This window comes from Ochotona princeps, chromosome 10, assembly GCF_030435755.1.
Source record: "Ochotona princeps isolate mOchPri1 chromosome 10, mOchPri1.hap1, whole genome shotgun sequence".
NCBI lineage: Eukaryota > Metazoa > Chordata > Mammalia > Lagomorpha > Ochotonidae > Ochotona > Ochotona princeps.
Genome location: NC_080841.1, coordinates 43,580,925 through 43,603,610, shown reverse-complemented (window position 1 = coordinate 43,603,610; position 22,686 = coordinate 43,580,925). Strand labels below are relative to the sequence as shown.

The 22,686-nt window shown below is 44.1% G+C and overlaps 1 protein-coding gene across 1 annotated transcript; it reads left to right on the top strand.

The window, feature by feature from the left end:
- Nucleotides 1-205: 205 nt before the first annotated feature.
- Nucleotides 206-20,445, top strand: RBM34 (RNA binding motif protein 34). The gene is made up of 11 exons (XM_004578527.3): nucleotides 206-277; nucleotides 370-544; nucleotides 727-869; nucleotides 5,515-5,749; nucleotides 7,810-7,869; nucleotides 8,589-8,632; nucleotides 16,703-16,786; nucleotides 17,064-17,127; nucleotides 18,482-18,521; nucleotides 18,736-18,854; nucleotides 19,909-20,445. The coding sequence occupies exons 1-11, from the start codon at nucleotides 225-227 to the stop codon at nucleotides 20,194-20,196; spliced, it is 1,305 nt and encodes a 434-aa protein (XP_004578584.2). The 5' UTR covers nucleotides 206-224; the 3' UTR covers nucleotides 20,197-20,445.
- Nucleotides 20,446-22,686: the final 2,241 nt, after the last annotated feature.

Genomic DNA, 22,686 nt, shown 5'->3' with positions numbered 1-22,686 from the left:
TGCAGGCCTCAACTTCTGGTGTAAGAAATGTTTTCCCCTGCCACGATTAGGTTTCTAGGACACAGGGCGAGGACTGTCAGCCAGAGTGGACAAAACAGCCCTTGGCCCCGGACTCCTACCTCTCTTCATCCACGAGCGGAAGGGGCGTGGCCCGGAGGCGGACGTGGCCCGGAACCCGGAAGCCGCAAGTCACGTGTGGCTGTGTGGGAGGGCTCGGAGCAAGTATGGCTGTGGAAGGGAAGAATGAAAAAAAGAGAAAGCGGAATGCCGAGTCGGGGTGAGTGGCGCCGAGTGCGCGTGGGGGCGGGGAAGGCAGTGTGTTCGTTGGGGCGGACGTGCCATGGCTGAGTTTGTGGCGTCCGTTTCTAGAGAGAAGCTGGGCGGCGGCGTTGGCGGGCATCAGGCAGGAGACTACTTGGTGGGACAGGTGGCCGGCAGCTTAGCCCAGGGCAGGCGGCCCTCGGGAGGCGGCGCGGCTCGACTGGCGGCCCTCTTCAGCTCGGCAGAACCCCACGTTCAACCCGTGTATGTGCCTGTGTCTAAAGTAAGTCACTGCGTTCGTCCCGAACGGACGGCGACTTGGGGGTGACGAGTGGGACTGTCAGCGATCTTGTTTGACTTTTGCCTGCTAAGATGCTCTTTTGGAGAGATGAGTGAGTGATGCCGACAGGGTATGAAATGTTGAGGGATGAGATATCAAGAGAATGACTTTCAACTTTTAAAAAGGAAACCACTAAAAAAAGAAGGCGGGAGGATGAGGAGGAGGAAGAAAGAGCATCCCAGACTGCAAGACCTGTGCTGCCAGAACATGCCAAAAAAGTCGCAGTGAAGAAGAAAGTCTCCACAGCAGACGAAAATTTGGCAAACAGGTTGGTAGCGTTCTCCTACTTGTAACCATTTTAAAGTTCCTATTCCTGCTGTCTTCAACTGAATTTTTTTTTCTCATTTCGTGATTCTAATTTTTTTTCTTTCCCAATAACAAATTTCGTGGTAGACCATATAAGGGAGGGTAAGTGGAAAAGGCTGAGGCCGACCTTGTGTCCGTGGACAGAGGGTTGTTGCCACTCTCCCATCCTGCATCTTTACCCCGTTCAGAATCAGCCTGGTTATTTGGAATCATAACTCACGTGAGTGCTTCATCTGTGAATATTTCAGCATGGATATAAAAGATAAATTTGGTTTTCAACTCAACCAGTTTCTGCCACTAACTCAGTATTTTACGGTGTATTTGAGTCAAGAGTAGAGCCGTCGTGTTTCCGATGGCTTTGTTCATCTTGTGTCACTGTTCAAGTCCTGTGTATTTCCTTTCCCTTTTACTTTGCTCCCTGGGTAGAGCACCTTGTTACCGTTTCTGGGAGCTGTTCATTGCTAACAGTTGTCAGCTGCTTCTACTGGGGTTCATCATCTCTCTATGCAGAACCTGTCATCCACGCTCACAGGATGCCGTTTGCCTTCTTACCTACATTGACTGTGTACGCTTCGTGTGAGTTCTGCCTCCGTAGGGATGGGGCCAGCCAGCAGGTCCATCTACTTCTCTTTCCTGTATCATGGGTCTTCCCACTGTGTACACATAATCCACAGTCTCATCTGAAAAAGAAACTGAAGGAGAAAATCTCCCCGCTGCTAGTAACCTGTCTGATGCCTTTCAAACCATGCCCTCAAGCCTTCTCTCCAGAGGCAAATTGGCAGAAAGAATGATGTATTCTGGCTGGCGCTTTCTTCTGTCGATCTGTTCACTCCTGGTGGTGGGGATGTTTGTGTTGTTGCCCTGACCGTATCTCTGAAATGGTGCTCCCTGAGGGCATTCTGACCTACTTGCAGATTTAATGAACAATATATACAGCTCTTTTTAAAAATATATATATTTTTATTGGAAAGTCAGTTATCTTCTAGTTATCAGTCTAGTTATCTTCTGCTATGACAAAAATGTTTTTTAGGTGCCTGGTATGATAGCTTAAATGACTAATCCTCCCCTTACAAGTGCTGCAATCCTATATGGGAACCGTTCATGTCCCAGCAGCTCCGCTTTTCCTCTAGCTCCCTGCTTGTGGCCTAGGAAAGCAAAACCTTGGGACCATGTGGGAGACACAGAGGTTGCTCCTGGCTCCTGGCTTCAGATCGGCTCAGTTCTGGCTGTTGCACCGTTTGGGAAGTGAGCCAGAGATGGAAGATCTTTCTGTCACTTTGTCTGTGTAAATCTGCCTTCCCAGTGAAAGTAGTTAGATATTTTTAAGAAATCTTTTTTTGGTTACTCTGCTTCAGTGACTCCCCTACTTTGTAGAATAAAATATAAGAACTTATGCATAATGTATAGTGGCCTTCTTGACCTGTGTCCCACCTTGCCATACTGTCTCATTTCCTTTCAGCTCCTGCTAGGCACATGGAACGCTGTTGTGAGCAGAACAGCAGACGCGGATCCCTTCCCAGGGGCATGTCTAATAGGAGAGTAATGAGAGCATTTACAGAGGACCAGCTGTGTGCCAGATGCCGCTTAGTCCTCTTGTTTCTCCCGTGCTCCCGTACCACAAACTGTGGCTATTACAGCTGTACTGTGCTGGCTCTTTCCAAGACCACTGAAAGGCTTTTTGGATTGGATTGGGCATATGTGAAAATCTGAACTGAACCCTTTAGTGCTGGTGGGTGTTTGGGCATCTCAGATAGATGATATTCAACCGGAATGTTTGCACAGCTATTCCAGAATTGTAAAAACTGAAAGCAGAACCACCTGTGGTCCCAGGCATTTCCTGTAAGGAATGTTGAGCCTGTAGTCTCTTTGTGTTCTCAGACACTAGAACTGAGCATGACCCACTAACTATTTGCTGATGAATTAGTCATTGTGTGATTCTTTGTACCCACCTCTCCGGTAACTCTTTGGGATTCCTGTCCAGTTTTCTTTTTGGATTCATACTGAGGCCTTATCCATGTGAACCAGTACTTTGTATTGTATTTTCCATTTCAAGCTTCACTCGGAAGGAAGGGATAGACTCAGGAGAGGATGGCTAATGGTTACAGGGGTGTTATTGAATAAAAGGAATAACTTCTAATGATGTGTAATACAAGAAGCTTAAGTGTGGCTGATTCGACAATTAGTTGGTTATTTTTAAATAGCCACAGGAAGAGATTTTGAATGGTCCCAGCAGTAAAGAAGCAGTACATGTCTAAGGTGGTAGAAATGCTCCATTCCCTGATGGGATCATAACCCCATAGGTGTATTAAAATGTCACACTGTACTCCACAAATACATATAATCATGAGTAATATGTGCTAGTTAAAATGTTTTTTAGTTTTGATGAATATTTAATTAGTAGCAGATTGTTATAAGTGGGGAGTCTTTTTTTCTTTTGCCCGGATTTATTTTTTAGAGTATTTTGTAGGCATATAAACCTTTTTAAAATATTTCTTAATTTTTTTTTTAGTAGTACCTTTGAAAAAAGATTTGTTTTTTTTGTTTTGTTTTGTTTTTTTAAAGATTTATTCATTTTATTACAGCCAGATATACACAGAGGAGGAGAGACAGAGAGGAAGATCTTCCGTCCAATGATTCACTCCCCAAGTGAGCCGCAACGGGCCGGTGCGCGCCGATCCGAAGCCGGGAACCTGGAACCTCTTCCGGGTCTCCCACGCGGGTGCAGGGTCCCAATGCATTGGGCCGTCCTCAACTGCTTTCCCAGGCCACAAGCAGGGAGCTGGATGGGAAGTGGAGCTGCCGGGATTAGAACCGGCGCCCATATGGGATCCCGGGGCTTTCAGGGCAAGGACTTTAGCCGCTAGGCCACGCCACCGGGCCCAAGATTTGTTTTTTATTGGAAAGGCAAATATACAGAGGAGGAGAGAGACGGAGAGGAAGACCTTCTGTCCGATGATTCACTCCCCAAGTGACCGCAATGGCCAGAGCTGAGCCAATCCAAAGCCAGAAGCCAGGAACTTCTTTCCAGGTCTCCCACACGGCTGCAGGGTCCCAAGGCATTGGGCCGTCTTCGACTGCTTTCCCAGGCCACAGATAGGGAGCTGGATGGGGAGCAGGACCGCCGAGATTAGAACTGGCGCCCACATGGGATCCTAGCACATTCAAGGCAAGGATTTTATCCGCTACGCTATTGTGCCAGGCCCATATAGTAGCTTTTAAAGAAAAATTATTTTAAAAAGGCTACTAGGGCTCAGCACAGTAGCCTAGCAGCTAACGCCCTCGCCTCATACATGCCAGGATCCCATATGGGTGCTGGTTGTAATCCTGGCATCCCCACTTCCCATCCAGCTCCCTGCCTGTAGCCTGAGAAAACAGTCAAGGATGAGCCATAGCCTTAGGACCCTGCACCCATGTGGGAGACCTGGAAGAAGTTCCTGCCTCCTAGCTACGAATTGGCTCAGCTCCTGCCTTTGCGGCCACTTGGGGATGGGCAGTCATCGGAAGGAAGATTTTTCTTTCTGTCTCTCCTGCTGTCGGTATATCTGAATTCCCAATAAAAATAAATAATAATTTCTTGAAAAAGTTTTATTTATGTATTTGAAAGGCAGAAAAATGGGGTTGCGTGGGTTTGGGGGTGCAGGACAGATCTTCTGTCAGCTGTCCGTAACAGTGTGGGTTGCTGCAGGCTAAAAACAGAGGCCCAGAGCTTTCAGTGTTTCAAGTGGATGACTGATCCAGCCACCAGTACCCTCGTCTGCTGCGTGCCCAAGTGCATTAGCAGGGAGCTGGGTTGGAAGTGGAATAGTTGGGACTTGAACTGTTGTGATGTGAGCTGCTGGTATTATAAGTGGTGGTTTAACACCAGGGAGTATTGCTTTACCTCTTAAGTTCTACACTGGAGAAAGAAATTGGGCATTTGTGAGTTGTAACCTTAATTTGCAAGAATTTTGTGAACAACTTTTAAACCAAATTTAAATGACCTTTAGGTGATTTTTTTGTTGCTGTCACTCTTAAATGGTAGCTTCAGTTTATCTTCAGAAATTGAGCTTTATGTATTTATTGAGTTACAGAATTTGTTTTCTGAAGACAAAAGTCCATTTTTTTTTTTTTTTAAGATTTTATTTATTATTGGACATACAGAGAGGAGGACAGAGACGAAGATCTTCCATCCGATGTTTTACTCCCAAAGTGAGCTACAATGGGCCTATGCGCGCCGATCCGAAGCTGGGAACCTGGAACCTCTTCCAGGTCTCCCACGCGGGTGCAGGGTCCCAATGCATTGGGCCGTTCTTAACTGCTTTCCCAGGCCACAAGCAGGGAGCTGGATGGGAAGTGGAGCTGCCGGGATTAGAACCGGTGCCCATATGGGATCCCGGGGCTTTCAAGGCGAGGACTTTAGCCGCTAGGCCATGCTGCCGGGCCGACAAAAGTCCATTTTTAAATGATTCTTCTTTTAAAGTTCTGTGAGGTGCACTTGAGTTATAGTTTAGAAAAGAGTTCATTGGGAAATAGTTTTCATAAGAAGGTGAAAAGTGGGACTGTGTTTAGTTAACTACTAGGCTGCATTCGGTGACTCTTGATATTTTTGTTGTTGTTGCCTTAAAAAGGGAAAGTGCGCTAGCAACTGCTGATTTAGAAGAAGAAAATCAACAGACAAAAGGACACAAAAGGAAAAATACACAACCCAAAGTTAAAGGAGCAGCTGGAAAAGTACTGGATGATGCAGATCATAGCTTGGATGTTAGTCAAAGAAAGAAAAGTCAAATCAACAAGGAAGAAGAGCGATTAAAGAATGAGAGAACCGTGTTTGTTGGCAACTTACCTGTCACATGTAATAAGAAGGTGAGTTTATAGCTTATTATATTGTGCAAAAGTCGTGAAGCAATAATAGCTTTCTTTTTTTTTTAATTTATTTTTATTACAAAATCACAGAGAGGAGGAGAGATAGAGAGGAAGATCTTCCGTCCGATGATTCACTCCCCAAGTGGCTGCAAAGGCTGGTGCTGCGCCAATCCAAAGCCAGGAGCCAGGAACTTCCTCTAGGTCTCCCACGCGGGTGCAGGGTCCCATGCCTTTGGGCTGTCCTTGACTGCTTTCCCAAGCCACAAGCAGGGAGCTGGATGGGAAGTGGAGCTGCCAGGATTAGAACTGGCGCCCATATGGGATTCTGGCACGTTCAAGGTGAGGACTTTAGCCACTAGGCTGTGGAGCCTGGCCCAGGACAAATGTTTAAATTTTTTTTTTTCTCCCATATGCACAGGGAGGAAAGGGAAGGGAATCACTCCTTGTTGTCAGACTACATCAGCACCCTGGGATGGGGGACAGTCGTCTGATGACACCTTAGAAACGCAAATATAGTGAGGATGTTACTTGAGTGATTTTGATAGTTCTTAGACTTCGTCATCTTTGTAGCACTAGGTTGAGAAACTCATTCCAAGGTCTGGTGGCTGACCAAGTCCACCTTACTGCATCCACAGACCCAGGATTATGTTGCAAACTGGCTGTGAAAGTGCTCCAACCGTTTCTGATTTAATCCTCTGACAGGGTAGTATTACTGGCCTAGATGAACTGGCCGTCTTGTCCCCCATGGGCAGGTGTTCTTGCTGTCCAGTGCACAGGTATCAGCAGCTGAGGGCCAGTCCTGACACATGTACTGCAAGATTGGATCATACATATTGTGACTTTCCCTGTAGTGGGTTTTGAGTCCAGCCATCTCGTTGGGAAGTCCCCCAAGAAACCTCATCTGGAGTGACCTTGGACTTGACTGTTGTGTGCACCAGCCAGTGCAGAGTCAGTCCGTCATCTGCACTAGCCAACATACATACAGCTGCCCTTCACTTCTACCCACAGCTCCATCTTTCAGTCAGACTGATGGGTGCTGCAGCCTACTACCATCCAGCCTGCCACAGGCCTAGTCTTCACAAATACCAGCAGCTGCCACGGCCTAGCTGGTGCACCCCCAGATAACTTCCACTGGGCCTGCCCCCAGCCCTGGTTTTGTGCATGTGCCAGCATGTGCTGTAGTGTAGCCCAATCTGTCCTGCATCCCATCTGGCTCTCTTGCACATCCATGGGTGCTTCAGCTTAGCTCAGCCCAACCTGCTTGATCTAATCATAGGTTTAAGGGATAAAATTTCCACAGCCTAGTGGTTAAATTAGGAATAGTCAGGGAATTTCTTGTGATAAGCATCTTTTTTTTTAGATTTATTTATTTTATTGGAAAGGCAGATGTACAGAGAGGTGGAGAGAGAGAGGAAGATCTTCTGTCTGATGATTCACTCCCCAAGTGACCACAATGGCCGGTGCTGCGCTGATCCGAAGCCAGGAGCCAGAAACTTCTTTCCGGGTCTCCCACGCGGGTGCAGGGTCCCATGGCTTTGGACTATCCTCGACTGCTTTTCCCAGGCCACAAGCAGGGAGCTGGATGGGAAGTGGAACAGCCGGAATTAGAACTGGTGCCCATGTGGGATCCCGGTGCGTTCAAGGCGAGGACCTTAACCATTATGCTATCATGTCAGGCCCGTGATAAGCATCTTAAAATTAGTTTTAGTGTAACTGTTCGGAAAGATGAGAGAATCTATGGAAGACAGAAGTCTAAATTTTTTCACATATGATTATGAATATAAAAAATTGGACGAGCAAAATACTATGTATTTGGTGGCTACTAATATGAACTTCATTTTTGTTTCTTATGTGAATTTCAGTAAAATATTTTGTGTGGTCGTTTGGTTTTTTTGAAATGGTCTTTAAGAAAGCAGTAAAAGGTTATCAGTTTAATTCCCTTTTGTAGCACTTAGTTGATGTTTTGAAATATACATGTGTTTGTGAATATATGTGTATATGCATGGATGCACACACAGATACGTATTTAAGCCATGTTATGTATTTTCTTTATGTTTTAGAAACTGAAGTCATTTTTTAAGGAGTATGGGCCAATAGAATCTGTACGATTTCGTTCCCTGGTAAGTTGTCTCTTCATTTAAAAGATGAATTATCCTAAATTAGTTCCATTTAACTTCGAGTTACTAATTTCTTGAAATTCATGAGATAAGGAAGTCTTGACTTGAGCTTGGTGGATCAGTGGGTTTCAGTGTAGCCCAAGAGCTGTTACCGGCATCTCTGGCTGACTCTTGGACTGTGTTGGTAAGAGCTGATGATAAAATGGTATCCTTGTTACACTAAAACCAGCAGTGTCTTCTGAGAGGACTTTTATTTTTAGTGGCAGTATAGTAGTCAGGAAAAAATAATACTTGCTGAATAGCACTTCTGGAATGTTGCAGTCCTTTTCACTATGAAAGGGTGGTTGTAAATAGTATTTGATGCTGTTGGCATATACTGAAGAACTATTTTCTTGAAATCAGTGTAACATGAATAATTGATTTCACTGTCTGAGTATTCTTGACCAGGTTCCATGTTCCTTGGAGCTTGAAATAAGCATTACTATGTTATTTGGTCACTGCTTGTTAAATCTGAGATTTAACAACATCACTAAAATTTTTTACTTATTATACAAAGTTCCTTTGATACAGTATTAGTAGGATTGTTTCTGCTTTTATTATTTTACCATAATGGCTTGTAACCACAAAATTCCTGAATCAGGTATTTAGGCTTCAAGTAGAATATAATTAATTTGAAGTAACTTTAAGTATAGAGTTTAATAACTTTTTTTTTCTCTGAAAAGATTCCAGCAGAGGGAACTCTATCCAAAAAGTTGGCAGCAATCAAGTAAGTTTGTAATTAGAGGAAGTAAATTATCTTAAACTCTCTTCCTTTTTGATGAAAAATTCAGACCATTTCCTAACGGCTTTGTAGATTTTTATGTTTTCAATAGTATTTCATGCTTTACTATTTTCTTGTGTCTGTAATACCTGCAAATTTGTCAGGAAGCTTTAGGTGTAAAATGTAAATTGTACCATCACAGAATGTATTGTCCAATGATTTACTGGAATATATGCCATGAGAAATTGCATTCATGTTTTTAGTGTTTGGAAGAGCAAACTGTTTTATGCAGTTTTCTGTCCATATTGCCTGTTACAACTCAAAATACCGTATTTCATCATTTCCTGCTAGAGTCACTATATTCTTTTTTTTTTTTTTAAGATTTATCTTATTTTTATTGCAAAGTCAGATATACAGAGAGGAGGAGAGACAGAGAGGAAGATCCTCTGTCCGATGATTCACTCCCCAAGTACCCTCAAAGGCGGGTGCTGCGCCAATCTGAAGCCAGGAACTAGGAGCTTCTTAGGGTCTCCCACATGGGTGCAGGGTCCCAAGGCTTTGGGCCATCCTCAACTGCTTTCCCAGGCCACAAGCAGGGAGCTGGATGGGAAGTGGAGCTACCAGGATTGGAACTGGCGCCCATATGGGATCCTGGCGGTGCGTTCAAGGCGAGGACTTTAGCTGCTAGGCCACCGCATGGGCCCGACACTGTCTTCTGTGTGTGTTTGTGTTTAAGATTGATTTATTGGGGTGAGAGGAGCGTGGCACTGCTGTACAGTGTATTAGGTCTCAGCCTGTCATGCTGGCGTTCCACGTGGGCACAAGTTTGAGTACTGACTGCTGTGCTCCCAATCCCGCTCCCTGCCTGGGTAAGCAGCTGAAGATGGCCCAAGTCCTTGGGTCCCTGTACACATATGGCAGGTCCAGAGGAAGCTCCTGGCTCCTGGCTTCAAAATGTCCCAGCTCTGGCCATTGTGGCCATTTTGCGAATGAGCCAGCAGATAGAAGATCCTTCTCTTTGTCTCTCCTCTCCATAAATCTACCTTTCAAATCAAAATGTGGGGCCCAGCGCAATGGCGTAGTGGTTAAGGTCCTAATCGCCTTGCACGCGCCAGGAACCCATATGGGCGCCGGTTCTAATCCCTGCGACCCCGCTTCCCATCCAGCTTCCTGCTTGTGGCCTGAGAAAGCAGTCGAGGATGGCCCAATGCTTTGGGACCCTGCATCTGCATGGGAGACCTGGAGGAGTCTCCTGCCTTCAGATTGGCTCAGCACCAGCTGTTGCAGCCACTTGGGGAGTGAATCATCGGACGGAAGATCTTCCTCTCTGTCTCTCTTCTCAGTGTATAGATAACCAGACATGTATTAGGTCTTCCTGTGTGCAGGGGGTTGTTCAGATGTTGTGGGGAACAGAAAGCTTGGTAAGATACAGCTCTTCTGGAATTACACAAACCTTTACATCTGTGTGGGTTTGACACCAAGCAGCTTAAATTTGGTTGAAAGCCAAGGTTCTGACACGTGTTAAATGAGTAATCTTAAAGAGATTAGGTGGGACATTCCAGAAAAATGGAATTTGCACCTATGATTGTCATCAGCTTCTCCTCCTTCCCCCACCTTTTATTTTAATTTAAAATTTATGTGAATTAGTAATGAGCCAGATGATTCAAAACCAGAGAGTGAGAAAAGTATATACAATAAAGTTTGTCTTCTACTTCTTTTTCCCTGGTGAGCCAGTGCACTGTCCCAGGCTAGTAACTGCTGTTAGAGTCTAATACAACCTCCTGGAGACAGCTTCCAAACTGTTAAGCATGTGTATTCTCTTCCCCACATGTGACTTCGTCCATGGGTGGTAGTACTGTATAACTGCAAACTTCTCTACACTTGATGTAATGTGGAAATCCATCTGTTTCGGGGTGGAAGTGTTTCTTTTTGTGTGTGTGTGTTGTGCAAGGTGTACCTTTATATTTACACATACACATGTATATACACACCTTATCTTAATATACTTACCACTGTTGGATGTGCAGCAGTGTTTGTTTCCTAGTCTTACTGCCATTGCAAGTAATGCTGGACTGAATGAGTATACTGTGTTCAGGTAATTTTTGTGCTAACTTATTTGTATGATAAACTGTTAGCCTAAAATTGAATCCATCTGTATTTGCATTTGTGCTCTTGGTTGCTATCCAGTAGAGATGGGATCCTGCATTCCCACAGCTTCACCAACAGTAGCTTCTTTAGAGAAATGGTAAAATCTTGAGCTTTTTGATAATCACAACTTGACAGAGATTTCTTATCCACATTTCTCTTTTGAGTGAGCATCTTTTTATATAGTTAACAGTAATTTGTACTTCTTTTGTCTGAATCATTGTATCATTTGCCTGTTATTTATTTTGGTGCTGGATCATTGGTCTTGCTGTTCTGTGGGGTGTTAATGAAGTCAGCCTCCTGAGTTGTGAAGTACAAATGCTTTTGGCCTGATGATTATTTGCTTTTTGACTCTTGCTAATGGAGAATTTTTCTGTGTAATTAACTTTGCCTTTTTCATGTAGTCAAAGTTTGAAAATAATTTTTAACTATTAAGTATATTTGCCTCCCTTAACAACATGCAGTTAGGATGTATAGGTTTTGTTTTGTTTTTTTTTTTCCTTTTTCTTATTGGAAAGGTAGATAAACAGAGAAAAGAAGATACAGAGACATCCTCTGTGTGCTGGTTCACTCCCCAAGCAGCCACAATGACCAGAGCTAAGCCAGTCCCAAGCCAGGAGCTTCTTTCTGGTCTCCCACATGGGTTCAGGGTCCCCATAAAAATTAAAAATATATTAAAAAATTAAGATATTAAATATATACTTATCCATATTGCTATATGCTTCTGTAGCTTATTATCATTTTTTTAAATATTTCATTGTACAGAAGTCCAGAATTGGTTTTTCCATCTACTGTTTGTAACATTCAGGTTATTTCAGTTTTTGCCCATTTCAGAAAGATAATATTACATTGCATTTCTCTGGAGCAAATGCCTAGATGAAGATATTGCAGGTCTTATAAAAATATATGACCAAACTAAAAAAAAAATAAAATATATATATATATATAAGGTCATATATATATATGACCTTTCTCAGAACCATCAAATTGTTTTCCAAATTGTAGCATTTAAACATTTGTTTATTTCCTTGTTTTTTTTAATTTATTTTTATTGCAAAGTCAGATATACAAAGAGGAGGAGACACTGGAAAATATTCCGTCCAATGATTCACTCCCCAAATGACTGCAATGACCGGCGCAGTGCCGATCCGAAGCCAGGAGCCAGGAACTTCTTCCGGGTTTCCCATGCGGGTGCAGGGAAGGCTTTGGGCCTTGCTCTACTGCTTTCCCAGACCACAGGCAGGGAGCTGGATGGGAAGTGGAGCTGCCAGGATTAGAACCAGCGCCCACATAGGATCCCAGCACGTTCAAGGTGAGGAATTTAGCTGCTAGGCCACCGTTCTGGGCCCTGTTTATTTGCTTTCATTGGAAAGTCAGTTATACAAAGAGGAGGAGTGACAGAGAGGAAAATCTTCCATCCAATGGTTCACTGCCCAAGTGACCACAACAGCTGCAGCTGAGTCAATCCGAAGCCAGGAGCTCAAAGCCTCTTACGGGTTTCCCACGTGGGTACAGGGTCCCAACATCTTGTGCCGCCCTCAACTGCTTTGCCAGGCTATAAGCAGGGAGCTGGATGGGAAGCAGGGCTGCCAGAACGAACCAGCGCCCATATGGGATCCCAGTGCATGCAAGATGAGGACTTTAGCTCCTAAGCTACTGTGCTGGGCTCCAAGTTGTAACATTTTGTATTTTCACCAGTAATAAGTGAGAACTCAAGTTGCTGCACATCAAGTTGAGCCACAGTGCATGCCCGATTCGTTGGATTTTGTGTCTTGCTGTGAAGAGTTTTGGCTTTTTACATTCTGAAGGCAAGACTTTTTCAGATACTTTTTTTTTTCGGACTTTTTCTATTTCGTAGTTAGTTTATTTATTCGAAAGGTAAAGTTACAAAAACAGATACCGAAATCTTCCGTTCACTGATTTTCTCCCCCAGATGGCCATAACAGTCAGGCCTGATCAGGTTGCAGCCGAGAGCCTCAGTCCCCCCAGGATTCCTACGTGGGTGGCAGATGCCATAGCGCCTGGCTTCTCCTCCACTGCCTTTCTAGGGAGCCAGATCAGAGGAGCAGCTAAGACAAATCTGGCACTAGCGTTGTATATGGTACAAAGCTTAACTTTTTAAAAGGTATCTCATAAAGATGAGAGGTTATAAGGTTTTTTTTTTTCTTTAAAAGATTTATTTTTACTGGAAAGTCATATTCAGAGAGGAGGAGAAACAGAGAGGAAGATCTTTTGTCTACTAATTCACTCCCCAAGTGGCCACAATGGCCAGAGCTGAGCTGATCTGAAGCCAGGAGCTTCTTCCGGGTCTCCACATGGGTGCAGGGTCCCAAGACTTTTGGCTGTCCTCGACTGCTTTCCCAGGCCACAAGTAGGGAGCTGGATGGGAAGCGGGGCCACCGGGACATGAACCAGTGTGTGATGCCTGTCTCCTGATACTCTGTCAGAGGCGGGCCTCAGCAGCCAAGCCTTGGACTTTGGGTGGTTTTTTTTTTTTTTTCCTGTGTTTTGGGATTTTGTTTGTTTGTTACAGGAAAATGTCTTTCAGAAGAGCATCTTCTCTAGCCACGCGGGTCTTCTCTGTTCTGCTTGTCCCTCTGTTAGTATCTTAGACTTTTCTATCTCAGGAAGAACTGCCACTGTTCTCTCCTGACCCGCAGTGCCTCTGGACGCACTCCAGGGTCCCACCCATTCGGGGACCTGTAGATCCAGGTCCACGGAGCAGATCCTGGGGATGGTGCACACGGAGTGCCTTCCTGGCTGGTCTCGCCTGCTTGCTTGTTGTTCAGCTCTGCCAGCAGAGGGCAGTGCTTCCCCTGTCTGTCTGGAAGGGAGGGATCCTGCCTTGGCTTCCAGATTGCAGCTCTAATGGCTGGCTCCAGCAGAAGCTATGGCATAGTGGTTTGTTGCTAATGTCTAGCGATGGCAGTGATGTGCTTTCTAACTCTGTTGTTGGTGAAAGCAGAACTCCAGCTGACATTAATTATGAGTAATTAACGCTCTAGCTTGGTTCAGAGCACAGTACAGTGGAATACAGATGCACATGCTGCTGCCAAGGAGCTCTTTTCCCATAGATTGATAGAGACAACAATACATTACTAAAATTTGTACAACGTTTTTTTGGATGTGTGACTAGGGACACACCAGAGGCAGCAGGTGGCAGCTGAAATAGCTGGGGCTCTGTCACCCATGATGGAGACCTGAATTGCATTCCCAGCTCCTAACCTTGACCTTGGGCCACCCTGGCTGCTGTAGACATGTACAGGAGTGGTGTGTCAGCAGATAAGAGCAAGCTCTCTGTTGACTTGCTCGCTCGCTCTCTCTGCCTCTGAAATGAAAGGAATGAACAGTAAAGCACACCTGGGTCTGTCGATAGAAACCGTTGAACAGTGTCAGTGTTACAGAATGTCATGATCAGTATTCTCCAGAACCCTTCTTCCTGCTACTCATTTTGTTGTTGTTGTTGCAGACAGAAAAGTTTATTTGTGAAGGAACCAGGAGAGCAGGGACGGGAGAGGCAAGAGGAAAGAACCTGCTGAGAGAATGCCAGGAGGTGGAGTGCCTCTTGAAAGGGGAGGGAGAGACCCGATACTCATTTGTGCCTTACTGATTTTGTTACTTCGAAAACAAGAGTTAGATGATTGCAGAAAAAAAAAATCCTTAGCCATCAGTAGGCCCATTTTATTGGCTTCACACATCCAAAATTTAGCACCATTTTGCAAACCTAGCGAATTAATGAGCCATTAGAAAAAATGAAAACCAGTCACAACATGCCACCCTTTGAATTAATGCATGCCTGCCTTTGGTGGTGATGAAGGGGTCTAGTCTAAGTCTGATTGAACCTCTGGATTCAATTGCCTGTTTGCAAGGAACACAAAGGATAAGGTACATGTTGAACTGCAGTTTGAACTTGCAGCCAGCAAAATCCAAGTTGTGGGAAATGCTACGGGGGTCAAATAGTTAAAGAGGTTAAGGGGTGGGGCTGGATCTCTGGCTTGGTAAACTAAGCCTCTAGCTGCTGGGCTGGTATCTTACATGAGTGCTAGTTTAAGCTCTAGCAGCTCCACTTTTTTTTTTTTTTTGATTGATTGATTGTTTTAATTGCTAAGTCAGAGATACAGAGAGCAGGAGAGACAGAAAGGAAGGTCTTCCATCCATTGATTCACTCCCCAAGCATCTGCAACGGTCAGAGCTGAGCCAGTCTGAAGCCAGGCGCCCAGAGCCTCCTCTGGGTCTCCCATGCAGGTGCAGGGTTTCAAGGCTTTGGGCCATCCTCAGCTGTTTTCCCAGGCCACAGGCAGGGAACTGGATGGGAAGTGGGGCTGCCAGGATTAAAACCGGCACCCATATGGGATCCTGGCGCATTCCAAGGTGAGGACTTTAGCCACTAGGCTATCGTGCTGGGCCCTGTCAGCTCCACTTCTGATACAGCTCCCTGCTTTTTTTTTTTTTAAGATTTATTTTTATTTCAAAGTCAGATATACAGAAAGGAGGAAAGACAGAGAGAAAGATCTTCCATCCGATGATTCACTCCCCAAGTGACCACAATGGCCAGTGATGTGCCGATCCGAAGCTAGGAACCAGGAACCTCTTTCGGGTCTCCCACATGGGTGCAGGGTCCCAAAGCTTTGGGCCGTCCTCAACTGCTTTCCCAGGCCACAAGCAGGGAGCTGGATGGGAAGTGGAGCTGCCGGGATTAGAACCGGCACCCATATGGGATCCCAGGGTGTTCAAGGCGAGGACGTTAGCTGCTAGGCCACCGTGCCGGGCCCAGCTCCCTGCTTGTGGTCTGGAAAGCAACAGAGATTGGCCCAAGTCCATGGGACCCTGCAGCCACATGGGAGACCTGGAAGATGCTCCTGGATCCTTGCTTCAGATCTGCTCAACTTTGGCCATATGGCCATTTGGGGAGTGAACCAACAGATGGAAAATCTCTTTCTTTTTCTGTGTGTGTGTGTGTTTGTGTTCTTTCTGTTACTGTGCCTTCCAAATAGAAATGGAAAAAAAATCATTTAAAAGATAAAAGGTACACTAAAAAGGCCTCCTAGGGCACAGTAGCAGACTGGATCTCGGAATAGACACTTAGTGATGAAAGCTTGTGGTTATGCCTGCAAGTGCTTCCTGGAGGGAAAGAGAGCGTTCATCTGGGAAGAGGGGCACTGCAGTTAGCACTGGCTTCCTGGGTGTCAGCCTGCTACTGAGTCACCAAACGTACATGGCTGTGCACTTTTCTGTGTCGATATTTTATCACTAGAAGGTGAGATGAGATTAACTTTCACATCTGTTTATGTGTCAGACACGTATCCATAGCTAAGATTGCAGTTCTTTTTCTTTTTAAAGATTTGTTTACTTCAAAGGCAGAATTACAGAGAAAGCAGGGAGAGAGAGAGAGATCTCTAATCTACTGGTTTGCTACCCAAGTGAGCACAACAGCCAGAGCTGGATAGGTTTGAATCCAGGAGCCAGGAGCTTCTTCTGGGTCTTCCACTTGGGTGCAGGGGACCAACATCTTGAACCGTCTCCCTCTGCCTTCCCAGGCTATTACAGAGAGCTGGATCAGAAGTGGAACAGAAAGGACTCAAACTAACACCCCAAATGGGATGCTGGCACCACAGGCGGAGGCTTAGCTGGCTACACCACAGCACTGGCCCCAAGATTGCAGTTTCTAATAGTTGTTTTGTTCAGGGGTGGGTGGGTGCCCATGGACATTTCATGGGTGGCCTGCCTAATCACTCAAATTGATGACTCCCTCAGAAGATGTGTTATGTTTCTGCTGCTCTTTATTAATTTTGTGTTATTTTTGCATAATTACTAAATATTAATTCAAAGAGATGAAACTTTATTCAGGTCTCTTGTCATTTGTGTTGATTGAAAGTAGAAAACACTGGATTTACTTTTGAGATTGACAAGTTTTTTCTTTTGTTTGTGCAGGCGTAAAGTTCATCCTGATCAGAAAAATATTAATGCTTATGTTGTGTTTAAGGATCAGGGTGCTGCCACCAAAGCACTGGCAAGGTAACTTTATTTCTGAGACTCGTACAGGATTATCTTTATATAAGTATATGTGGTTACATTTTATTATTTTTTTCTTTTTTTATTATATTTTTGACAATCTTTACATAGTTAATTAGGGTAAAAAGGTACAAGGGCTATAGGAAAGGGGATATTGAGGGAGAAGCCCCACCCAATATATGTGGTTACATTTTATATCGTTTACTTTTTCTCTAGAGCATAGATTACAGTAATTCAGTGCTCATTTTCATGATCTTTTTTTATTATATTTCTAATACAGAAATGGAACCCACATTGCAGATGGATTTCGTATTAGAGTTGATCTCGCATCTGAGACCTCATCTGTAAGTTGTATTTGATTTGTTTAAACAACTTAGAGTCTGATAAAAAAAGAAGCGTTTCTTCTGAGCGTTTGCTGGAAGAGGAGTGCAGTGGATAGTTTGAACACACGGAAAGGACAGAAAGAACAAAGCCTTTGTCCCTCTGTGGTCACGGAGCTGATCTGAGAGCAACACAAGGGCATAACAGGAGCTTCAGGAACAGAGTGATTTCGCATTGGAAATATTTATTCCTAAATTTTATTTAGGAATAATCCTAAAGACTTAGCCTGCAGGTACATTAGATGGTCCTGTACGGCACTCTGCTTTACAGACTGAGGTCTAGAAAGTTCAGTTCTTTGTGAGACAGTTGTTGAGAACCTGCAGTTTCTGGCGTACAGTTCTAAAACAGTGTGTACTATCCGGGAGCTTGCTGCCTAAGGAGAAGAGCAGAGGGACAAATTGTGCCACTGTTTTATTAAAAAAAACACTGATTATTGCCTTGCCTGCTTTGTCAGCAGTCATTAGGGGACATGCCAACAGAAAGACAAGGAGGGTTTCCAGGAGAACTGGTCTCATTCTCCAAAGATGAACGTGCATTCTGTAGACAGAAAAGTAAAGGTGGTGATGCTATTAAAAAGCATATGTGATGGGGACAGAAGATTAATGAGTTTAGGGAATGACAGGAACTTGGGGTGATCATTAGGTGACTTGGCCTTGAGAGGCAGTTGAAAGAGCTGCTATTGGATGAACAGGGGGAGAACTTGATGCACTGTGTTTCATGCTGAAGTGTCTAGATTCTGTTGAAGCTGTGGCCCAGAAGTCTGACTGTGAGAGTGATAACACCAGACTTTCACGAAGGTGGCTGGAAATGAGTTAAGGATGAGTTGAAAGAATTCACCCAAGTGTATGTGTTAAGTTTCAAAGCAGCCTCATTCAGAGATTACACTGACCTTGATTGAAGAATGTCTTGATTCAGGTCCTACCATGGCGAAGCTAACTACGGCATGAGGGCTGTGCATTCATAGAGATGCACACCCCTACTCGTTCATGTCTGTATCGTCCATGAGCTACTCTTGAGCTGTAACTGCGCAGCTCAGTAGTGCCAATGCTTGCAGTGTAGCCTAGAACAGTACACGTTTGCTACTCTCAGTACTCGGTATAGTAAGACTTTACCGAGTGCTGCATTCTAAGTCACTCCTTCCTCTTGTGCTTACTGTCCAGCTAGAAAGACAGAAGGAACAGAGAACCAAGGGCCAGATGTGGTGAGGTCAGGAGATAGTTGATCCATCTGATAGGAGTGAAAGAGGGTTAGGAGGGATTTTAGGATATCTTCCATCTTCTACTTTAATGAAAATTTTAAATATTCTTTGTGTTTCAGAGAGACAAAAGATCAGTGTTTGTGGGGAACCTCCCTTACAGTAAGTATGTCTAAAGAAATATATGGTAATACTGTTGTTAAGCAAGTAAAGGGAAGTGAAAGCCGAGGCAGAATTACTGTTGCACTTTAACCTTGAAAAGCTTGCAAAGTAATGACTTTGAGGGGCGCAGTGCATAGCTTGCTCTATTGTTGAACGCCTCCAGCTTTCTAAAGAGATGCTGAGTGTTTATTTCCTTTTTTGGTTGACTGTCTAGAGGTTGAAGAATCTGCTGTGGAAGAGCACTTTTTGGATTGTGGGAGTATCGTGGCTGTGAGGATTGTGCGAGACCAGGTTACAGGAATTGGCAAAGGCTTTGGCTACGTGCTCTTCGAGGTATGGAGGATGGAGGCAGTGTCACTGCCTTGGAATTGCTCATTGCTTTGAATATTTGGTCACCATTCAGAGCCATCATTTTCACTCAAATTCTTGGAAAAACTTAATTCTTACCTTGGCATAGCCGAGCACTGTTGTTGAACTTGCACTGTCTTCATACTGTTACTAATATTTTAGGAAGAACATGGTAAAAGAACTAAGTCTGAGTCCCCACATTTCGTAGAATGGACAAAATAATTGGTCATTTACTTTCTATATTTCCATATAAATATAAAATTTGGCTACTTGCTTTATGTGGTTTTCTGTTGCACACAGATTCCACTGTATGATACCATGTAGTTGAGACTTTGTTTACCTAATATTGGACACTAGAAATACTGTCTTCTTATAATGCGAAAGCCTCCCATTAGAGAGGCTTTTTTTTTTTTAAGATTTATTTAATTTTGCTAGAAAGTCTGATATATAGAGAAGAGGAGAGACAGAGAGGAAGATCTTCAGTCCATTGATGATTCACTCCCCAAGTTGCCACATTGGCCAGAGCTGAGCCGATCTGAAGCCAGGAGCTTCTTCCAGGTCTCCCATGTGGGTGCAGGGTCCCAAGACTTTTGGCTGTCCTTGACTGCATTCCCAGTCCACAATCAGGGAGCTGGATGGGAAGCAGGGCCTCTGGGATTAGAACTGGCGCCCATATGGGATCTCAGTGCATGTAAAGTGAGGACTTCAGCCACTAGGCTATCGCACCGGGACCCTAGGTTTTTGGATTTAAACAGAGCTCTTCAGAGTAGCTGGCCCATCTTCTCAGGGAACATAATGAGTTTTTATCTTCCATGCAAATAATTAACAGGGCTCTGGAGAAAGATGATTTGTGAGAAGGAGGTGTGTTGTCTTAAAATATTGCATTTGACAAATTGATTTAGTTGAAACCCTGTTTTGCAGTGAAATATAAATGAAGTCTCAAATTGTGCCTTTCTGAACCTTTGATGACATTCCAGTTTTATTAATTTCTTTGCAGATGAAGTAGTTGTGGACATTAATGCAGTTTTTTTCATTTCAGAATAAAGATTCTGTTCTTCTTGCTCTGAAACTAAACAATTCGGAACTAATGGGAAGAAAACTCAGAGTCATGCGGTCTGTTAACAAAGAAAAGTTAAATTCAAAGTCAAAACATTCAGATCCACTTATGAAGACTGGCAGTAAACCTAAGCAAAGACTTAATTTTGCTTCCAAAAATATAGGACATTCTAAAGGTTTGTTTATTGGAGAGAAAGCAGTGTGTGCTAAAAAGAAGAAGAAAGGCCAGAAGAAAAGTGGACCAGTTAAGAAGCAAAGAAAACAGAAGTAGCAGTCAGAAACTGGACTTCTTTGATCCCCTCTGAGCTCTGCTAATGAAACAGGGTGAACCTGTGTATTGGGTTTGCTCATTTTTCACGTCTGGAGTGTATGAAATGTGGGCACGTGTGCATTCTTACTCGTGTACGTTGTAAATACCGCCTCTGAAGCACTCAGGATGTAGTAGAACATGGAAGATGTGCCACTACTGATGGTAGTGATGATTTCAAGCCTAAAATGAGCATTTAGAATTTTAATAATACTTATTTGCTGTGTTTAAATTTTTTTTGATTTTTCTGTTTGTAGAGGCAGAGCTTCTATCTGCGAATTCACTCCCCAAATGCATGTAGTAGCTGGAGCCGGCCCAGGCTGAAGGAGGGAGCGGGGCACTTATCCTGGTCTCTCACGTGGGTGGCAGGAACCCAAGGCCTTGTGCCATCACCTGCTGCCTCCTATGGTGCACGTTGGCAGGAAACCAGAATCAAGACAGAACTAGGACACAAGCACTTTGTTACAGGATACAGCCATCCCAAATGGCTTCTTAATTGCTAGGGCAAACTTCCAAACCTGTTAGCCAATTGTTGGATATACAAAATAATTAGGATGGGAAAAGACAGTGAAAAATAATAAACCTTGATGTTGATTGCTCTTACAGCAAAAGTCCTGGAATATTGTTGTCAAGATTGCTAACAGGGCCCAGCATGGTAGCCTAGTGGCTGAAGTCCTTGCCTTGAACACGCCGGGATCCTATATGGGCGCTGGTTCTAATCCCCACAGCTCAACTTCCTATCCAGCTCCCTGCTTGTGACCTGGGAAGGCAGTCATGGATGGCCCAAAGCCTTGGGACCCTGCACCTGTGTGAGACCTGGAAGAAGCTGCTGGCTCCTGGCTTCGCATCGGCTTAGCTCAGACCATTGTGGTCACTTGGGGAGTGAATCAACAGACGGAGGATCTTCCTCTCCGTCTCTCCTCCTCTCCATCTATCTGGCTTTGCAATGAGAATAAATAAATCTTAAAAAAAAAAAAAAAAAAAAAGCTTGCTAAGAAAAAAGGTTTGAGAGTTATTATATAGCAGCACCTCCTTTTTCATTCTTTTTTTGTTATTTCGTTGTTGGTTTTTTTTGTTGTCTGTTTTGTTTTGTTCTCATTTTTCATTCTTATGCTTGCAATTGGGATATGTAGAGATGGATTTTTATTTTATGTGATCATCCTAACAGATAACCAGAATATTAAGTGAAATGTTGCTCTGACTTCACCTGTGATCATATGGGTTATTGAAAGTGCTAAGTAAATTTGCTGTAAGAGGCCTTTCTACTTTTATTTCTAGTTCTTTGTTGTTTGAAAAATGCCATCCCTTCGGGTGGCACAATGGCTTGGTTGGCTAATCCTCTGCCTGGAAGTGCCAGTATCCCATTTGGGCACTGGTTACTGTCCCAGCTGCTCCACTTCCCATCCACCTCCCTGTTTCTAGCATCAGAAAGCAGTTGAGGATGGCCCAAAGCCCTGGGACCCTGCATCCACATAGGTGACCTATAAGAGGCTCTGGGCTCCTGGCTTCTGATCAGCTCAGCTCTGGCCATTGCCATTTTTGATTTACCAATCAAAATAAAAGATATATTTAAAAAAAAAACCTAGAAAGTTTACTGTCTATGGTATCAGCAGAATGAGACAAATTTTCCTCCAAAAAAGCATAACTAAAGGAACTCTTTTGCCTTTAAAAAACTAAGTATTGGTTTTGAAAGAAGTAGAGAGATCTATCTGCTGGTTCACACTTCAGAGGCCATAATGGCCAGGGCTGGGCTGTGCTGAAGCCAGGAGCCAGAAACTTCATCTGTAGGTGGCAGAGATCCTCCTATAACTTACCCCCGTCATTAACCAGCTGGATTGTTTCTTTCTCTTTTTTTAAGATTAATTAATTTTTATTGGAAAGGCAGATACACGGAGAGGAGGAGAGACAGAAATATCTTCTGTCCGATGATTCACTCCCCAAGTGACTGCAATGGCCAATGCTACGCCGATCTGAAGTTAGGAGCCAGGAGCCTCTTCCAGGTTTCACATGCAGGTGCAGGGTCCCAAATCTTTGGGCCATCCTCGACTGCTTTCCAGGCCACAAGCAGGGAGGTGGATGGGAAGCGGGGCTGCTGGGATTAGAACTGGCACCCATATGGGATTCTGTTGCGTTCAAGACGAGGGCTTTAAGCTGCTAGGCCATGGCACCAGGCCCTAGATTGTTTCTAGTAAAATACAGTAATTTAGGCACAGAATATAAAATTCAGCAAAGGGAAAGAATACTATTGCATGCCCTTGGTGCTTAACCTTGTAATAAGCTGATATTGCCTGACAGGTCTAAGCTGGTGATGTATCCGGGTGGGAGGCCTGAGTAGGCGTCAACCAAGGAGGCTAATTATGGGAGCAGAATGTACAAGGAACATACATCACTTTGATAGATAGGATGTGGGCTGCATAGAGAGTTTTTACCAGTTGTTTTGGAAATCCTGTCTTC